General features: G+C 39.2%; 1 protein-coding gene across 1 annotated transcript in view; it reads left to right on the top strand.

Moving 5' to 3' along the window:
• large1 (LARGE xylosyl- and glucuronyltransferase 1) overlaps nt 1-21,372 on the top strand; it is a 121,632-nt gene that overhangs the window by 31,674 nt on the left and 68,586 nt on the right. The window contains exons 2-3 of the mRNA XM_042511597.2: nt 3,124-3,310; nt 18,660-18,958. Coding sequence (XP_042367531.1) covers nt 3,205-3,310; nt 18,660-18,958 — 405 coding nt within the window. The 5' untranslated portion in view covers nt 3,124-3,204. The remainder of the gene's footprint in view (nt 1-3,123; nt 3,311-18,659; nt 18,959-21,372) is intronic.

The raw sequence follows: 21,372 nt of genomic DNA, 5'->3' as shown, positions 1-21,372 counted from the left end.
TGCGATGTTCTACGACTTCTGCCTTGACGATAACAAGAAGCATGGTGATGGATGATCAAAACATTAGCAGGTTTATTTCTATTGCAGCCACCACACTAGCTGTCATTATTTCTAATCCCAGGCCACGTAGGAGTGTTGTGTGAGCGATAATAGAAAGGCGAGCCACTTAAAAGTGGGAGCTGCCATGTATAAGGGATTTCTGGGAGGTGATAGTCCAAGGTTTCCGGATGAACTTCTCAACTTTTCACCAGGTCCTGACAAGCACAGAGTCAAAGCATCATGTGACCCATAAAAAGTGGGGGAAGAAAGTGTTTTCATTGCAGTTTTGTGAAATATGTCTTTTTTCTAATTTTCTGAAAAACCACCTCAAGCAAGCATTTTTTAAATTGTTTGCATTAGGTGTATTTTGTATTCGCAATTACAGTTTTTGCAATTTGAGGGTTAATGGAAACCTGCCTAGTGTACCGATGGCCCAAAATTCTGTCGTCTGGAAAAAGTTCACATTGGCCCGAGGTGCTGTTTCTTCAAGAATACACACCCCCCTGCAGTTGGTTTCCAGCAGTGTCTGAGTCACCAGCCAAAGGTGTTTGTACTGATTCTTTGCATATTTCCCAGCAGCGTTTGAGCCCTAGAATTTGGGTGTTTTTCATCAAACCTGTCCTTGCTTTTCCAGCAGCTTTTGTGCCCCCAAACTTTGGGGGTTTATGCCAGAACTTTAGCTTTTCCTAACTATAGCCTATGTCTAAACCTAACCACATGTTTACCTCAGAGTTGTTGCCAATTTTAACGTATCTGTGGTTTACAGAAATACGTGAGCATTTTTTTCTTGAATTGAGTTGTGAGGTTGTATTTTTAGAGAAATGGGATTTTGGAGCAGTGGCTGATTGGTTTTGGGATAATGAGCTGATGAAGAAATTAGCTTTCGGGCTAATGAGATATTTTTTTGACAAACAGGAGAGACTAACGTTTTGGGCTGTCAGAGCAATGGGCAGTCCCCTAAAAAACAACCCCTTTAATTGGTTATCGGCTAAAGGAGTTGTGATGTATTTGCATAGCAGATATTGGCAAAAACTCCAGTATTTTGCATCACTAATTTCGTCCTCCTGCAACCTCTTTTTTACTACATATTGGCTTTTCCTCCTTGCATCCTTGGATGTGCTTCTTTTTGTTGGCATGCCACCTCTGTTGAATATGGTAATAAATTTCTTCAGAGTCAAATTAGCAATGTAAATCACAGTATCCAGCAGAAAGCTCATATCACACAGAGGTCAAAGGCTAAAGAGCCACTGAAATGATTCATAGTCTGCCTATCAAAGCTCTGCCTGTCATACTTGTGAGACTTGTTTAATCTCCTTTAGCCTTATTTAACCCCCGTCTCATTCTGTGCTCTTCTCACCGCCCAGGCCACAATATAAAACCCTGGAGATTCAGTAAGCACTGGGAAGAGTGCTGGAAATACTCGTCCATTTTTCGAATTATTCTCCTTTTTACTGCATTCTACTGGGTGGCAGGATGATAATTGGCATCCTATCTTGTGTATGTGCCAGCCTGCACAGTGTCAGCCAGAGGTATTATGTTTCATCCCTGGGCTGTCTCTGCCGAAGATTAAAAATCGACTGAGGTCAACAGGGTAATTGGACAAATGTGGTTGTAACGGAAAGAGGATTTCGACTAATATCATATAATGAGACTTCTGTACTCTTTGCTCCGCGTCGCACCGGAAATTGACAAATTAGTTTAGGTCATCAAAGTCAGATTATGTGACTGATTCAAGCAGAAGAATCTCTCCAAATTTAGGTTAAAAAAATAATCTTGAACTGTGTCAAGCTTGCAATTCTAATTTTCTAAATGTGTCTGATTTATATGATATATGAAGAATTTAATGTGACTGATCTGGCTACATGGAGACTCTGCTGTGTCTAACCAAATGTGTTTTACTACCAGGGGTCAAAGCAAGTGTCTATGGAACCCTTGTTTTTGTAAAAAGTTAATTCTCATCTTTCATTTTTTAGTTTCTCTATTTTAACTGATAGAAAGTTGATGCCAAAACTTCTTTAATACTGGAAATCATTTGCAGATTTTTATTTTTCAACTGATTGCTAGCTGCAGAACCATGTCTTTGTACAGTGTCACTTTGAGACAAATACCCCCAAATATGGTGTCCAAACCCATGTTCTCCAGTTAGAACATGCCAGATTTGTATGGAGTCAGATGAGTGTCAATATTCATAAAATCATATTTTATATACTTATATAATCGTGTTATTTGTGGAAATGTTTATTTTACAGTAAGAAATATTTGTGTGCATTTGGAGTAATACATTTGTGTTTCTAGATGTTTAATATGTGTATTTATTTATTTATTTATTTATTTATTGTCTACTAAACATTAACTATTTTGTGTGCGCTAGTTTGTTGTTGTTTTTTGGGAGAAAATCATTCATTTATATGAATCAGAAAATTCATCTGTAATTCCTTATCCTTATTAATTTTGACACTAATGTGACTCCATACATTTGGTGCAAATACATAGATTGTTGTCATAGCTTTTTCCGATTGTTCCAGGTTTCTAGTATTTTAATAACAATGTTTTTAACATAAAAAAAGCATTATTCATTCATTTTCTACAGATATACAACAATAACATTTTTTAGAAAGTGATTCATTTATATAAATCACAAGAATCCATCTGTACATATGACTTCATACATCTTTTCCAAATACATATATTATTCCAGGTTTCCAACATTTTAATATTTAATTTAATTAAATTTTTTTACATGAAATACAAAGCATTATTTTGCTCTTAATGGTCTCCTATTTAATAACCTGTAATTAAAGAGGTTCCTGTGGCTCTGAGTAACATCGGCTGCTTGGACCCAGTATAGCTGTTCACATTTTTAGTTTTTACTGCTTTTATTGTTGCCCATTTAAAGCCTAGAACGAATAATGATCAACAGTTCTGTAGAATCTTGAGTAAATTATTTAAACTGTATCCGTTGGTGCAGGAAGTTCAAGTGTCTTTTCAGCAGAAGCCGTGTGCTCAGCTCCCCACAGGATGTGATAGTCTGCACCTTCTCTAACGTGTTTTTTTCTTTTTCTTCTTCTCTCCCTCCTCCTCCAGTGCCATGAATCAGCCTGGACAACAGCTGCTACCCACATAGAGGTCACTTTACCTCTCTTTCCATTAGCTTTGGTCCGGAGGATGCTGGGAATGTGTCGCGGGCGCAGGAAGTTCCTGGCGGCCTCTCTCGCCCTGCTCTTCATCCCAGCACTCACCTGGCTTTACCTGTCAGTTGGAAGCTTTCAAGGTAAGCTCATTTAAAATTCTCAACCACATCGGGATTGGTGCTTTGGAGAAGCACTATCTGTCTCTCGTTGAACTGGGCTCAGCTTCCCTGTATGATTGACATGGTGGGGGGGGGTCGACATATTTGGTGGCTGCAGCAGTCTAAAGCACCTTCCTGAAGCACCTTCCTGAAGAAAGAAATTGACATTTTGGGTACAATTGTTGCACATTGCACATTTAGTTTCTTTGTAATTTTACTTGCCGTGTTAACCACTCCTGACAGTTTCCCTTTTTTACTTCTTAATTATTTCGTATATTTCCATGTCATTAACAAACACTGACATTAGGTTGATCCTTGGGCTGCCCCTTGAAAGTCGGAAAATCATCAATTAGAAACCCTCAGTTGTTTCAGATTTGAGTCCATCAGTCATTTTTGTCTGTGCAAAAAAAGTGTAAAGATGTTGTTGCTATCCATCATTAGCACCATCAGCTTGTTTACTAGCTGAAATGAATGCCACTGTCTCATTGAATGCCAAGAGGAGCCTGTTCAGACTTTAAAACTTTGAATGGAAAACAAAATCACTCATCGAATATTCATTTTGAACAGCCAAATCTGATTTGACTTGCAAAATTGTGAGTCAGGTACGGCCCTAGTTGAATCCATTAACAATCTTTGATATTTATCCTCCACTACTAATTTTATCCAAGGTACAAGGTGGATTTATTTGTCAGCATTTCCTGCAGTGCTTTTTTTGAATTTGCGTCACAGTCTTGCGTCCTGTCAGCTCTAAACAAGGTCTGCCCATCCAGCTTGATTTGGGACTTTAGGGATTAACCATGTCTCTGTAAAGATGTGCGCAGAGCAGTCTCTGATTTCCCGTTGCTGAGTGAGCCTCAATCGCATCTCATCCACTTTATTCTCCTGTGACCAGACATCAGCCAGAAGAAGGCTTGGTAGAGGAACAGGTTTTGTTTCTCCCCTCTGGTCTGACTGGCCGCTTGGCATATGCCGTTGGTGAGGATCCTCTCGTGGTCTCTTGCATTCAGTCCAAACCCCACACAACTTTCCCGATGTTGATAAGTGCCTCTCTATTGTAGAAAACTCGTGCTTCAGCAGAAGGGGCCATGGAGTTGAAAGATTGGAAAATCACAATCAAATCACAATATCACAAAAAAACAGCAAGAATGTGAGGAGCGACTGGCTGGCGCATCTACGTATGCTGCTGTTGTCATAGCAACATTATAATATTTATCTTCTACTACCAATTTTATCCATATAAGAATTTAAAAAAGAAACTCCAGCATTTAAAACAATGCTATTACAAGAAAAAAAATTAGGCTGTTGTAATGAGTCAATGTACGGTAAATAAACGGCATTGTTATACTGTTTACTGAACACCATGCCTAAATGTTAGACATACAGAATTGTCCCAGAAAGTCTGAGGAAAGACATTTCCAGCAGACAAAGTCACCGCTCTCTCCTCTTTTTCATCTGGAGGTGCTATATTAATGAATTACTGAGGCCTGTCCAGAGTTGATTACTTCCTACAGACAGTAGTCCAGGAGTTCTTGGAGCCATTTTAATGACTTTGACTCGCAGGATTGAAATACTGCAGTCGTGCCATTATTAATTATGATTAAATTGACAATTTTGACTCGGGGTCACACTCACTGGAGACTGTGTGTGTGAACACGCTCCCATAATACAATAGCCACCAAAGTCTGCAAAGTAATTATTGGATTTGGCAGTAAATTCCTGGCGGTGGGGACTAGTTTCTGCGAGTGAGATAAGTTGTGAAAGGACCTGGCTGCGGGGAGCGTCAGCTGGAGGTGAGGCCTGAATGTGCGAGACAGCAACAATGTGCCTCGGCTGGCGCAGGCTCTTCCCTTTCACACTCCCTCGCTCCGTCTCTAACCTCTTTACGTCTCTCTGTCTCCGTCTTTGCTGTTGTTTTTTTTCCTATTTGTCCTCTCTGCGTTGTGTTTCTCTGTGTGACAGAGTGAGAGAGACAGCGAGTCTCTGAGGTCTTCAGCGCTGTGCCACATGGAGCAAACCTGCAGAGAGAATGAGGTCTTACTGATAGAGAAATACTCTGTGGGGTTTAAAAATACTTGGTTACCCTGTCCACATACTTTTTGTGAACTTTAGTTTGGGGCTGTTTAACCCTGAGGGCCCGCTTTAATATTACACACGCTCATATCACTCCGCGCACAAAATATGCTTTTCAAAATCAAACTTAAAGACATATTATACATTAATATTATATTCTACTTTCATTTAGTTCTTTTTTTTTAACCAGCATGAGCCCTGATCCTCTTTGGGGATTTAGAGACCAAGTAGTACAATTTTTGAAGAAACTATATGAAAATCTTTGACAGTACACATGAAAAAAATCAAACATGTATCCCCAACAGATACATTTTTTGATTTTTTAAATTTTTTTTTTTTTGATGTTTCTCTCTCTGCCTTCTGCTAGTGGGGTTGGTTTGGCTCTCTGGAAGAGGGGGACAGTATGTAGAGTTGACACTCTGTATCCTGTGCTAATTTATTAATTTTAAAACCAGGGATTATAAGAATTAATGGACAATTGTTCAAGAATTAAATCGAACATGTGAAATTCAGTAGAGTAATCGGCTATGCAATGCTGTCATAGACTGTGAAGTATGTTGCTGTGACTGTGATTGAGGGTAAAATAGCATTTGGTATTATTTGAAATAAACAGCCTTTGTTTTGTTAAGATTTAATCGAACATGTGAAATTAAATTTGATTAATTTGATTGTGGAAAAATAGCATTTGGTATGTTTTAAACCTTTCTTTTTTTTGTAATAATGATGAATTGATTAATCGGTCATTCATTTTACCAATAATCAATCAAGGAAAGCTCTTGCGATTTGCAACCCTGTTCAAAATGCAAATATCCAATATGTGTAAAATAATACAAAAGTGACTGACCCCTTCTTAGTCATTTGTTTGCCGCACATGAATTACGGCCAACCCCCTGCATCAAGATACAATGCAAAAGGCTGCCGCCGGTGTGGTTATAGTGAAGCCTGGAGCTCCTGCACAAGTGTTAAAATATGAGGAGTAAGGATGAGATCGACCTTGTGTTTTCACCATCTGGCATTCAACTAAAATGTTTGATATACACCCCACTGTTGGAATAGTGTTTACCAATGCAGCATACAGACTAGAGCAGGTTATTTAATTCGGCCTCTTCCCTTAGGCTGTTAGATCTCCAAAAAACACACGTGGCCCCTAATGGTTTACACAGAGACACATGCCAAAATTTTGTTTTTCATCTTCTCCCTCCAATATCATAAATATACAAGCGATGTTGTGGAAACCAATTTTTCTCAGCTCAAGGCTAAAACCAAAGTTGAGCCTTGCCTCAAATAATAAAGAGGATATCCGTGCTTCCATCTCATCATGTCTGGATCATTGACGTTTTTCCTTATGATGTAAGTTCTCCCACAACAGCACCAAACACTGGTGTCGCCAACTTTTAAATGGCTTACAATAACAAATGCTTTGACACTGGGCATTTTGGCTTCCCACTTGATTTCCTCTTTAGACACTGCCATGCCTCTTAATGACCACTCCGGGGCAGACAGTCTAACAAGGAATGCATTAGCAAATGGATAAACCAAAGAATGAATAAATGAGTATGAATTACTCTTGTGCATTTTTTGGAAAACAAATCACAGTTGGCCCCAGAAAACCAGATTAGTAAATCACATATTTCATTCAAATTGGCAGTAATGGGCTCTGAAAAATGCAGGATTTGTTCTAAATTTCTAAATGAAATGAGGTGACTCTGAATTTCTCCCAAAGCTCCGTATGCAAATATTGTCTCTTCGCCATTAATCACATTGCTTGCTCATTACTTCATTACTTTGACCTTCCTGCCAAATTCATTTAAGTTCCCTTCAAGGCGCAGTTGAACTTGCGAGTCCTTTTCTTTCGTTAATGGACAGCAGTCTTTCATATTCATAAGAAAAGAGATGCCCACTCCAGGGATTCCATTTATGGCGAACATTCCCTGTGGTAGCTCAGAAGTGGAAATGAATGTTCCTGCATCCTCAGCACGACTAAGGCCTTTAGACGGATCGTACACGCCGTCTGGATGACAGAGAAGTACATCCTGAAACAATCAAGCAAATAATATCTGAGAGCTTTGTGTTGTTCCTGCAGCCACTTAACGCAGCAGTATTCTTTTAAAAGCCCTGCGGGGGAAACACACATCAACAAAGAAACTTTTCTGAGCTTACCTTCATAACCGGGGTCAACAAGCCAAAAGTTCTCATACAGCCTGGGAGATGATGTATGCCTCAAGGTTTCCAGTGAAAATATAGGGTCACACGTCCTGGAAGATTCTATGTCATGGACAAATGGAAGGAATTTGGTTCAAATTTTATCCATGTTTTTTTAGCTTAGGTGGACGTGACATCATGGAGTCATGTACAAGTAGTATTTCTTATTAAAAACACAGCTACTTTTCCTAATATATTCTATTCCATTGTGACTTTATCCATTCAGTTCTGTGCATGGTATATCTGAGGAACACTTTAACGGAATTTCTTCAAATTTGGCACAAATGTCCTTTAGGACTCAAGGATGAACTGATTAATTTTGGTGGTCAAATTTCACCATGACATTTTTTTTCTAGACTCATGAACTTTATATCTCAAGAAAGCCGTGAGGGAATTTCTTCAAATTCATCATCATCAAGGTCAAAGGTCAATGTGATCTCCAAAAACATGTTTTTGTACTAACCTCAAGAATTCCTACAATAATTATAAATTTCACGCAAATGTCTAAAAGGATAAAATGGTAAAGTAGCAAACATTTATAGCTTCTTTGCATCACCATGCACATTTGAAGTGTTGTGCACTAGCTACACATGAGACACAGATGTAAACTGCATCTCGACTGGTTGGCGGAGGCATACAACCCTGAGGCAGTAATTCTAGCTGTTTGTGAACAGCTGTAGAATTGTGTGTGTCAAGGTGATTTGGCAGTTGTTGGTGTCGGTGTCACAGGGGAATTAGGAACTCTGGCTCTGAGCTTTTAGCTGTTGGCAAAGATGTCAACATAAACTTTGCATCTCGGTTATAATAAGAACTCTAGAGTGGGAGACAGATAAACTTTCTTAAATAATAAATAAAAACAATTGTTTGGGTGATGTTTTATTCATTCTTAGCGCCACATGAACAGTATTTGTCTTAGATGTGATTTAGCACATAAGACAGTAACAGTGACATCACTTTCATGCAACTTAAAGTTTTCTATTTCAGTCACTTTCTAATTCCATCAGCTCTTGAACTCGTCCCAGTTCTCCTATAATTTAATCACCATCTTTGAAGGTGTAGCGCGCTCCACAACTGTAATTTGAGTCATACAGAACATGACAGTTTCAGGTCTCTGGAACTTGATTTAGCTCTGCATCAACAGGCTCGGAGAAGATGTACAGCTCTGTGTCTCACCATGAGGCTACGGCTTTCAATACAAACGTTGGTTGTAGGTGGGGGGCTTTTTCCAGCCGCAGGAATCGGGTAAGGGAAAGACATGGCAATTATTATGGAATAACAGTAATTGTATCTTCTGCCAGATCCATTATTTATAACTCAAGAGTTGCAAGAATTCAGCCTTAAAGGACTATTCGTTATAGAAGTCTTAGAGGTCTGTTGCGGAGAGGGTCTTAAGTGTAGTACACATGCAGGGACCTTGCAAAAGTTTATCAAGCACTGTGAATTGCACACCAGTACAATTAGAACTGAAGATATTTGACCATGACCAGAGAAAAAAATCTTGCTTGTCTCTTTACTGCAAACTTTTGCTGCATTCATTTCCTCTCAGAACTTAGATAACCACAATTTTTATATTTATTAATATCGTTTCAATCAACATACCAATCTTGAGCGTGTCAGAATTAATATGGAATATAAAAATTACCTGAAAAGGGCAAAATAAATATGGATGTCTGATGTACTAGGATCGAATCCTAATCGTGACAGTCCGTGCTGTTGTGTGAACATAGGGGCTGTGCCATATCTTCCCATCACACGTGCATTTGTTGACATCACAGTAGCGGCATCCCATAATGTCATAGGTTGATGCAGAAAGGATATCTAAAACATCATAGGGTGATATGCAAGGTCACTGACCAACAGTCACCATGTGACGACTTTGGAGTGAGAACGTGTTGGCCTTTAGAGTAACTGCAGTGTTTGACACTTCAGCAATGGCTTTATTTTTAAGCCCCAGAGGCTGCAGCTTGATTGTAAAGGATATAATCGAATTATGTAACAAGAAATTAAAGGTGTCTTATTGTTGTTAGAGACTTTACTGCAAAATGAACCATGGGGCTGCAATATTATTAAAGTATTGATTTTATGTTTTAGTGAGCTCAGATCCAAAGCTATAAACACACTAAAGGGAAATGGAAATGAAAGCCAGACTAAAACGTGAGGCCTTGAGGAATCAGAAAGTCATTTTGATAATAACTGATGATGAGTGTAACTGTGGGTCTTCACCTCTGGTGTGTTTTGAGGGCTTTTTGCGTCTAGACTGGTCTTTAAAAAATGAACGCTATAATCAGTTGGATTTAGGTCAAATGTTTGACTTTGTCAGTCAAGAACATTTTGTTGTTTTTCCCTTAAAATGTATTGATTGGTTTGAGATCAACGCCCCAGAGCTAAAAGTCCTAACCCTACTCTCTCAAATTCAGTCTGATGGAGTAGATCCAAAACAATGAAACAGTTTGACAGCACTGACTTTTCAATAACAAAATTAAGATAAAGAAGATAAATTCCATCAAGGATGTACAGTATCTGAAGTCCTGTGACAGCGCAGACTATTTTTCAAGAAAAACACTCTTGAGACTTGATATTCTTACTCAGGAGGTGACCAGCCAAACTGACAGATAGCTCCAACTCATAATTTATTCACATTCTTCTCATGAATATGCAGGAAGTTGATGCCCAAAGCAAAACAAATCACCCCTCCCCCCCACCCCAAATAATTGGGACATTTGTGTGCCTGGAAACTTTGTTATGTCACGTTGGAAAAGTTGCCAGTAAATTACAATGCAAATTTGTTGTCCCGGTAACAGCAGGAGAAAGTTGTGGACTTTAGAGGAATCATCAGAAGTTTGCTTTTGAAAACTAGATAGTGCTCATGTGTTTCGCATGGTCAGTTAGATCAGTCAAGTACTATTTTTGTTATTCCCATAATCCCTTAAAATTTGGTGTAAATTGTCATCTTGTTCAATTCTACAGGTTACCAATTAACTTAAGTATATAATGATAATAATAATACATTTTATTGATAGAGCACTTTTCATAAAACTCAAAGACGCTTAACAGAAACAAGAATAACATCAATTAAAATCAGTAAAACCATAAAGAATAAATAAAATCACAATCAGTGAAAGCAAGACAGACAAGCAGGTACTGTTCCATACAGTACCATACTGTACCATGCTCCTGTTCCTCTTACCCGCAAGGTGTTGACAGTAAGGGTCGACAGATTATTGGCCTGGCCGATTATCGGGGCCAATATTTGGCATTTTGCAGATTATTTGTATCGGAGTTTTAATCATTACAGATAAAAATTAATTAATAAAAAACTGTGCGTATGACACTTACCCAACACCAGGAAAGGCAGTCTGCAATATATGCAAGAAAACTGCCAGCATTTGAGGAACTTTTACTTTCTAAAACCTCAGGGAGCTATTTTTATTCATCCATTTTTTTCTACATTTTCACTAAACTTTATAAAACACAATTGTGAGGAACTTGCTTTATATGATGTTGACACCAACATCACTTTGTAACACTGCAGTGAGTAGTCATTATTGTTCCTTTTGGTGTAATTAAAGTACAACTTTGCCAAAATGTATTGTGCTCCTCTAATATGGCATATCTGCCAACTCCTGAAGTAACGACACTGGCAGGTGGCTTATTTACTTTTTCTAATTTATCTTGGTAATGAGGCCAGTCGTTTTCACCATTTACATAAACAAACTGCTTCTTCGTTCTACAACTGGAATTTATGTTTTTATGCAGATGATACTGTCCTTTATGTCTGTGCGGGTTCCATTCATGATGCCACCCTTAATCTGCAGTTGTCATTCAATTTCCTTCAAAAATGCCTCCATAATCTCAAACTGGCTCTCAACTGTACAAAGACTGAATGGGTTTTGTTAACAAATGCAAGAAATATTGACAATTGAAGCATTGAAATTTGTTCTCCAGACACTTCCATAATAGATAGAGTGCAGCATTACACATATCTTGGCATTTTAATTTATGAAAAACTTACTTGTTGACCCGCTGCAGTCAAAGTTGAGGGAAAAATTTGGCTTTCTTTTCTAAAAAGGAATCCTGCTTTCCATTATACACTAGGAAAAGAATTGCTGAAGCTGCACTCCTCTCTGTATTGGACTCAATGATGTTATTTATGGGCAAGCATCCAGTTCCACTCTCCAACCTTTAAATGCAGTTTATCACTCAGCCTTAAGATTTATCACTGTTGATAGCTATGGGACTCACCATTGTCTTCTTTATCAAAAAACTTGGCTGACTCGCCTGCTCTTTCTGTGAGAAGGGACCAGCTTTTATTTTTATTTATTTACAAAGCTCTTCGACAAAAGCTCACCTCCTATCCCACAACCACGCCATCATGGGATTTTGGTAGCCATTGTACCCGTTCTGGTTGTTGCTCACCCTGCAAATGCCAAAAATTCACACTGAGCTTTGAAGACCAACCTATTTCTAGTATGTTCCACGTACTTGCAATACGCTTGAGCAAAATTTTAAGCTGTCCTCATTCATCAACACTGAAAAAAATCCATGGTTTAATTAGTGATCACATCGTGACTATCAACTCATCCTTCAAAGATCAAAAGACAAATTGTAATTTCATTTCTTAAACTGTTTAAAAAATGACTCATGAATCTACTTTGTAACTTGTAGTGTTTTTAGATTTGTTTGTTTGTTTATTTATATTGCACATCCTTGTTTCTTAATTGATAAGTATAAGTGTATATGGAGTTGGATGTTGGGGTTCACTCTCAATGTGTTATGAGGCTTTAAATGAAATGAATGGATGAATTTTGCAGCAGCACAGGAGTAAGCACAAAGGTAAAAGTTGCATGCATGAAAAAAATGTCAAAATAAATATTAAAGTGCAGAAGCGACTGGAAGGTCTTTGGTTCTCTGGCCCTTGCAGTCTACATGTCTACATGAAGTGTCATTGGGCAATATACTGAACACTAATTGCTCCCGATGGCTATGCCATTGGTGTGATTGGTATGTGATAAGCAGGTGGCACTTTGTGAATGGCTGAATGATGCTTGCATTGTAAAACCCTTCAAGTGGTTGCTAAGACTTGGAAATATTGCCATATCAGCACATTCCATTACCAGTTCTGATGGCATATTGCAAATGTGTAGTCATGGCTTTCCCTTGATAATATGAAGTGGCAGATATTTTAAACTAGTCCATTCTTACAGGCAGTGTTCCCAACAGGCCCTATTCTAGACTGCTTTGAATGGTGGGCAGTAAGAGATGTTGGTTGGTAATAGGAGTTACTCTCTAGGTGCGTATGCTGAACTGTTTCATGTTTTTATCTGAAGCTTTTCGATAAACAAGCACAATTTGGGTTTTTTTTCTAAACTACAGCAGTGATACTCAATTTATGGCCCGCGGGCCAAATCTGCCTGATTGTATACATGATATATTGTGTCATGAGTAAATCTAGCATAAATGAATAATGTCCGGGGGGGTTTCAAGCCTTTTAGCAGCTGTCACGCAGACTTCCATCCATCTACCCATCCAACAACATTCAAGGTCACTGACCCAGACACTTCATCAGTTTCTAATGCTACACTGTGGTGAGTCCCTGCATGAAACCATTCAGATCATACCATCACTGTCAATGCCAAGATTAGACAGCAGACACCGTCCGTCTGTCCAGACACACACACACACACACACACACACACACACACACACACACACATCCTGTTGGGTAAACGGACACCCTGCTGTGCATCCATAAGGCTGCTGGAAGGCTCATCAAACCTCAGGTTGGTTGGTTAGTACAGCAAGGTACTTGTCGATAAACACATGCTCTGACGATAAACTATGTAGAAGGCTAATTCAGTTATTGATCTAGTCATTTAATCCGACCGGTCAAGAGACAGATAATCCTGCGGGTTGGAAACAAACCTACAGATTTCTCAAACTGAAAAATACAAAGGGTGGCATGGTAATGTGGTGGATAGCACTTACACCTCACAGCAAGAGGGTTCCTGGTTCGAACCTGGGGTTTTGGGAGAAGTTCGGACCTTGGGGACGGGGGTTCTCTTCCTTTGTGTGGACTTTGCATGTTCTCCCCAGTGTCAACGTAAATTTTGTCCAGGTTCTCCGGCTTCCTCCCACATTCCAAAGGTGAAATTGGCTGTAGGTGTGAATGAGAGCGTGAAAGGTTATTTATATGTATCAGTCAATCATCCCCCGCGACCCTTACGAAGCAGTTACGGACCATGAATGAGTGGAAAATATAGGTGGATGTTCAAACTGTTGTCCAAACCATGTGAACACCTACCTCCAGCTCCAGTTTAGCCCCATTGGTGACCTTGGCACTCCCTACAGCACATTACTCTATGATTTGGTCTTACAGAGTCTCCTACAGAAACCTGCAAGAAAAATCCAAACATTATTTACCTGTTCTCCAGCTGCAGCAGATTGTATCTTCAAAGGTATTTCCGTGAGCGCACAGATGTCTCCAAACTGCCTCCAAGGATAAAATGGTTGTTTAGGGCAAAACCAATGTTTCAAGCTGATAGCCTCACAGACTGTGCAAGCCACTTTCCTGGCTTACTTTTGGCTTTAACAACCATTTAATCATTCTGGGAAGACTGTAAACATCTATGTGATCATAAAGATACCCCAGGAGATACAATCTGCTCCTGGAAAACACAAGAATGTAATAAATAGTCGACATTTTGGTTACAATCTGCCTATGGTTTTAATTTCTCATTAGAATTCAAACTAAAAGCGTCAGCATGCTTGAAACAAAGTGTTTCTGGGATCATTTAATAAGTGTCTGAAACTCATCTTTTTGCAAGCTACAATTTTTCTAACTTTCAACTCTGTGCTACTAAAACTGTTTTGGATACCTACACCCGCCACCCTATAGCTCCTAAAGGTTTAAATGAAGAATTTGACATCTGTCCATTTTATATAAAATGTGTATGTCTTACTGTATAACTAATGGTATTTTCTTTATTTTGCAGTTGTTAATGGTGTTTACATTCTTCCTATATTTATTAATCTGTTATGGTGCCTCCCATAGATAGTATTATATGACAGCTGCCAAGCTCGAATACTTTGTTTGGAGTACTAACTCTTATGAGTTTATATTTTTGTTGTTTTTGTGTTTTTACACGACATGCACTCGTGTGTCATTGCAGGTGTGCTGTTTTTATGTGCAGACACAATAGCACAAAAAAATCTTCACATAAATTGTTATTTATATGTATCCTGTGTATGTATTGGTGTATAGGCCTACTGTTATTTATTATTACACACATCACTCATGAACACACACCTGTGCTGTCTATAATAGTGTGTTTGTCCTCCTCAGAGGATATTTTTCATGTATTTTCACCTTGATGTATTTTTCTATTCTATTTTGGTACATTTTTGTAGGTTGAAGGGGCTCAGCTGTGTTGAGTCACGTGGTTATCTATGTAGATTTAAGATGGCGACTAACTAGTAATCTTGTCAGTCTGAGGATGAGCATGATGGCTGGAAATGTCACCTAATTTTAAATGAAAGAATTAAAGTCTTTTAATGGGAGCTTCCTGGTGTGCAGAGCTATATGTTGTAGGTTTTCATAGTTTCACATCATGTCCTTATTGAAATGCCCAACCGGAGGGCAAAACAATGCCTTCTGCCACTGCTGCTGAAACATATATATGTAATGTATTCCTGGTTTGCAGAAATGTACAATGCCAACATTTGCTTCTGGTGACTGGACTGATGAGGCGGGCAGTGGGATGCAGCCAGAAGGAGGATATGAAATTAGGGTGTGTCCTTTTTGTTGGGAAGGATGGTTTATTTTCGCCCTGGTAATCTCCTTTTGCTCCAATTTAAGGTTAGGGTAAGGACACGTCAGGGTTGACAAGAAATAGTAATTCTCAGTACTTTTCACTTCATCGGCTTTAACCAAGCGATTAGACAAAATGGCGGCTGGCTGTTGTACTCGTGCTGCTGAAGCTGTCTGCCAGGTGAACAGATGCCATCACTTGATGGATGTGTTGCCACCACCCAGCAGATATCAGCCTGGGAGCAGGAGGGAGGAGACGGAGCTTTACAGCTGATGACAATTAAATGTGACATACATGAGCGCACTGGGAGCGTGGCATCCAAACAGCCATGAATCACTCAGCGAGAGCTACAAGTGTGTCTGCTGGATGAGAGGTCAGCTGATCATCCAGGAACATGAGTTTGTGTGTATGTTTAGTCAAGCTCATGTACAGTTTTGGAGTAGCAGTCCTGTGTGTTTTTGAGGCAGTTTGTTATTTTACTCCCATCTTCTGTCAGTTGCTTTCATGTAGACAATTTGCAAAATCATCTTTTTAAGGTTTAGGAGACAATTCCAAATAAATGATATAGTTCAAACTATGAATTTTGATGAAGTTCAAATCTCAGCAGTGAGTTGGGAGGAAATTTGGGGATTTGAGAGAACTCACACCTGGGTGAACAAAGACAGAAAGCTTATTTTTCTTAAGTTTTGTGTTCTTTTTCTTCCTCTGGGTGATAGTCACAGCAGGCAAAAAGCTGTGCAACATCTGAAAAAAAGGCACAATGGAGTACAAAATAGTATCTGTTGTGGTATCTATTCAGTTCCATACAAGTCCATTCTCCTGATGATGTCCTTTTTACATGTTTTAATTCCACATGCTTTATTAGCATTTTAAGAATTGTTGAAAGTGATTCCAACAATGAACTCCCATCACCCCAAAATCTATGCTTTAAATGCAGGTAACTGTCAGTAGCATTTGCAGATCTTCCTGCTGCACTTTTTTCTTCTTTTTTTTTTTTGAGCATGTATTATGAAAGATAAATAACCTGCTGGTGGTTTCTCTTATATGTAAATTACAGTGCATTGCACTAAGCTAATGCATTGTTATTTTCCTCCTCTGCAGGAAAAAAAAGATGAATATGCTGAACTGAGGCTCCTGTTTGCATGTAGATGATGAGCTTCATGACAAATACCTAAAAGCCAAATGGATTGGCTTGGCTGCATAAAAGACCAGGTGCATCTGCTGCCCTGAAAATGCCATATGCAATCTGTGAGCAGCACAAACAAACGGCCATTGAGTCCAGTTCAGTGGGATTAGGCCCAGCAAATCCACTCTGCAAATTAATTACAGCTTGGACGAAATGGAGTCCAGAAGGTGCTTTGGTTGTGTGGGAGAGGGCTTAGTGGCCCTCCGTGGTTAAAAAGGACCCCTGTATATACTGACTGCCTTCATGTATGGCCACTGGGGATAAATTATCTGAAGGAAACAAATAATGTGTCACTCCATTAGCATGCATTTTGAGAGAACTCGGTAGGATTGGAGAAGGTTGGCAACATTACTTCAGTTAATTCCATGTAGCATTCAGCCATCTTTACACATAAAAATGGAGAACAAATGACAATTTTTACATGTGCTGGAAGTTATTGGTATTTTCTATTTTCTCTTTAAGCCTATTCAGTACAGGGATGGTTATTTGACAGGATTTGTCAAAAGAGGACCAAGAACCTTCCCAATAGGATGAAAGCAACTGGCTGTCACCTGAGATGATAGATGGTTTCATACTGGAAAGCCATTTATTTCCCAGCACTGATCGATACCTGTAATATGAGCCATAACACCTCTGGGTCCCTGCCATATCCTGTACTATGTGGAGTTCTCCAAGGCTGTCTGTTTTCCCCACTGAGATTGTAAAAGGAGAACTTATTGTGTTCTTTAATGATCCTCAGCCAAGGCCTCCACCTGTCCTCTGGGAGCTGAGATTTTAAAGATGTACTGAAGAGAGAGAAAGAGCTTCATCTTCTCTCAAAAGATTCATCTCTCTGCTTCTCGACAGCACAGTATCTCAAGCTATGGTACAAGCTCCCTCCAGTGGTACGCAGAAGAATCTCCAAAATATCACAAAAATTAGATAAATTAGTTTACAAACACAAAATACAGTCAAAATGCTACAGTATTTGGAATGAAAATGCTTCAACTTTGAGGTCACTAAAATTTCATTTAAAATGAAATTTGCCTTTTCTGTAATTTCTTTGTGTCTTTATCGGCCTGCTACATAGTCACTTTCATGGATATAGGCACACATATGTTCATGTTTAGTTGCAAACTAAACTGTGATGGCAAGATAGTAAACAAAGGTAAAAGGAATGGTTTAAAAAATATTGCAGCAGGAGTGGAATCTGCTTGCAGCAAACTATTCAAAACATTGAAGAGATATGACCTTATATTAGTTTCATCAATAAATACTCTTTTTAGGAATGAATCTGCGTCCTTCTGTAGCTGAATAGTGTAGGATAACACTGTTGTGTATTTATGTCTTAAGACCGTAACAGCAGTGGCCGAAGGCATTATGTTTTCGGGTCATCCATCCATCTGTCCCATGCCTTTTAATACCATATCTCAAGAATGCCATAAGGGGATATCCCCCTAGCACAAATGAACTGGTGAGATCTTAGTGTTGAAAAGTCATTGTGATGCCATGTCTGTCTCATTGTTGTGAACGCAATATCTCAAGAAAGCCTTGAGGCAATTTTCTTCCAATTTGGCAAAAATGTCTACTTGGACCCATCAATGAACTTAAAATTTCAAAATTTATCTCTAGAGCAAACAGTATTAGAATAAAGAGCATCTCCACAGACATGATGGTTAACTGTACAGTAATTTGCCAGTCCTGAAGACAGAGACATGCTTTATTCTGAAATAAGAAATCCATTTATGCAAAACTGAAATTGTAGGGTCTTGTGATCAGAACAAATTTTGTCTCATCGGAATATAGTACAAGCTTGAGATGAATGAAGAAGCATCAAAGAGGATCCAAATGCATACAATACTGTGTCATACAGATAAAAATGGATACTATAAATCTGTGCTGGAGTGTTAAAATTGTATATGTAGAATGAAATAGTAAAGGACCCACCACAGACCCCTGGTGTACCCCTTTATTTATCCTCAAGGTTGTTTGGGACCATCAATAGAGACTGCCTGTGTTCTATCAGAAAGTGATGGTGTTAAATGTCCTCACATTTAATCAGTTTTTCCCTGTCTCTGTCCCACAGTGAAGCCCCTCCCCCTGTCTCCATTGGAAGCCCAGTCATCAACACCAGTTGGCGGAGCCGGCGAGCGGCAGGCCTTAGAGCTGCGGGTGCGAGCAGTAGAGGAAGAGAACCGGGCACTGCGCCGGGAGCTGAGCCGGCCACCCAGGAGCCCGTCTGCACGCCTTCCAAGCGGTGGTCACCGTGGCAACCAAAGCCGAACCCATTCAGAGGAAGGCACCGGCGACAATGAGGGCCAGAAAGCTGCTGCAGTGGGAAACAGCTCAGACTGTGTGCAGCAGCCAGTGGTGGATAAGTGTGAGGTGAGATGTGTTTAATGTACATTTGTCATAGCAGATTTTAGAGAGAGAAAAAAAAGTCTTTCTTGCTCAGTAATGTTTTCCACGAAGCAGGCATTAGCACGTTATGAGACCATATTAAAGCATGGCTTTAGCCTCCTATTAGCCTAATCCTCGGCAGTGATGGTGTTGGTTTGCTGTCGGGATATGGCTCACTGTCAGCAGGCTGGATAAATGTGAGCGCTTTAACACAGCCATGCTGTGATCCCCACACTGATAGCACCTCTCTGCACATCACCTCTTAGCTCAGTGGGTGTTTGTCTGGGAGACTGCAATAGCCTGTACTTACAGGCAGTCAGCCGAACTGCTACAGATTCAGGATAAAGACCCAGATTGGATTTAACCCTTAGGGACTGTTTGGTGCAGTTTATGCGCTTTTCATTTTTTGATAACTTTGGTTGTGTCCGTGCATATGGAATACATTTTGGCATATTGTGTATTTTTGTTTAATCCAGCTCAGCTCCTACAATAAGTCAAAAATACACTGTGGAAACTAAATTCTTAAATTCATACTGTTAAGTGTAAAAAATGCTCCTCTGGAACCCATTCAAACTGCAATTTTTTATCCCACAGCCATCAAAGCATAAAAACATGCATTGTATTATTTCTGGGTGTCATTCTGGGGTTTTGCCTTGGAATTTGTCATTTTGACTATTTTCCATCTGATGATGTTGTTTTTACCATATTTGGCATATGGAGAAAATACATGCTGTTTCCACTAGGTACACTGTCACAGTCAAATCATGGGATATTGCAATGCTGCAAATCATTGCTATATCCGAGGCTGTGATCATCAGAAAAAAAATCTACTGTTAATCTACTTTGCATGTAGTATATTGAAAAGAATTCATTCATTTTTCTAAAAACAAAACATTCACTCTAAAAACAGCAGCGTCATAACAAAAGCCTGGCATTTAAAGGGTTAAAATTCTGAAAATAAATGAGATATTTATGATTACGACTGGCATTGGTTAAAACATTAACTCAATGAAAGTAGAGAATAATGTTAATATATAATATTTTTTGGAGCTTGATTTTGCTTTTTATTAAAGCAGATCCTAAAAAACAACCGAGGCCACAATATCCACTACTACAGTTAACCCTTTGTAACCTGAGCAAATTTCCTTGATTTCTTTCTAAAACATGGGACTAAGGCAATGAGCAACGAAAGAAAAAATGACCCAAAAGTGGGCAAAAAATTTGTGAAAAGTATACTATACTTATCTATATACTCAGTTACACTACCTGAAATTAGTAAAAAAAAAAAAAAAAAGAAAATGACATGAATATAGTGCTTAAAAATTAGAATAATCCTTTAGGATAATGTTAAATATGTAATGAATATGGTCAGCATCTTGCCAAATTAATGTTTATTTATTTATTTTTGTGGTGTGTTATGAACCGTCTCGTGCTTAAATGGCAGTTTGGCTGGAGTTTAAATAGACTGAATCAAGAGGAAAAGAGGATGGAGAGAGAGGGAAAGAGACGGAACATGTGGAAAAACACGGAAAGACGGAGAGAGAGAATGCAGGAGAGAGACGGAAAGGCGTGTTGTTTGGCACTTTCTGCTTCTCCCTCCCCAGCAGAAAATAACATGCAGTGGAGAGCGATGATCAACATCAACATCTCTGTGCATATTAGACGTACCAAGGGGAGCTGCCTGCTTTGCCGAACCTGTCATGCAAAAGATAACAGAAAAACAGACAGAGGAGAAGAAGAAAAAGTGGTGCAAGGAAACATGCCAGCCCTTAGCTTGTAATACATGTTTTTACATTTAAAAAGTGTTTATTTAATATTATATAAAATATTTCTACAGTTTAAATTCAGGTTTTCAAGATAATCCCCAGACTTTGATGTAGGAGCTATTTTCCTTGTAGTGAACTACAGCTGCCAGCTGTATCGCTGCACAGAAGGAAGTGTACATCTACACATAGACGAACGGCTTGTGCTTGTGACAGCGTGATGCAAACATTAATGGCGTCTTCCTCAGCTGAGCTGCAATGTTAGATAGCTCGGTGGAGTTAGGGGAGCTGGCTCTGAATTTTGGATAGGACTGTGTTGCCATTGAGTGAAAAAAAAACAAAACGTGGCAGCAGGAGAAATATTTGAGTATAAAACAAACGCACCTAAATGGATTTTTTAAATTGCCATAAGTGCATATCAGACATTTACTAAAAACCCTTAAGATGCACCCTCCTTCATAATCCATTTTCATATTCCTGTATGGCTCAGAAAATAAAAATGCACTGAGAGAGAGGAGGTTCAGAGCTGACTGTCTTCCAACACACACACTTACTGCGCTTTCTCCCTGGCAGGTGTGTGATGTGTGTGTCGTGCTCAGAGAGAGGATATGCCCTCAGATGGTTTCTTATCACCAC

This window comes from Plectropomus leopardus, chromosome 22, assembly GCF_026936395.1.
Source record: "Plectropomus leopardus strain MGB_pleo_1.0 chromosome 22, ASM2693639v1, whole genome shotgun sequence".
NCBI lineage: Eukaryota > Metazoa > Chordata > Actinopteri > Perciformes > Serranidae > Plectropomus > Plectropomus leopardus.
Note: the sequence above shows the minus strand (reverse complement) of the source record. Positions and strands in the feature narration are given on the sequence as shown.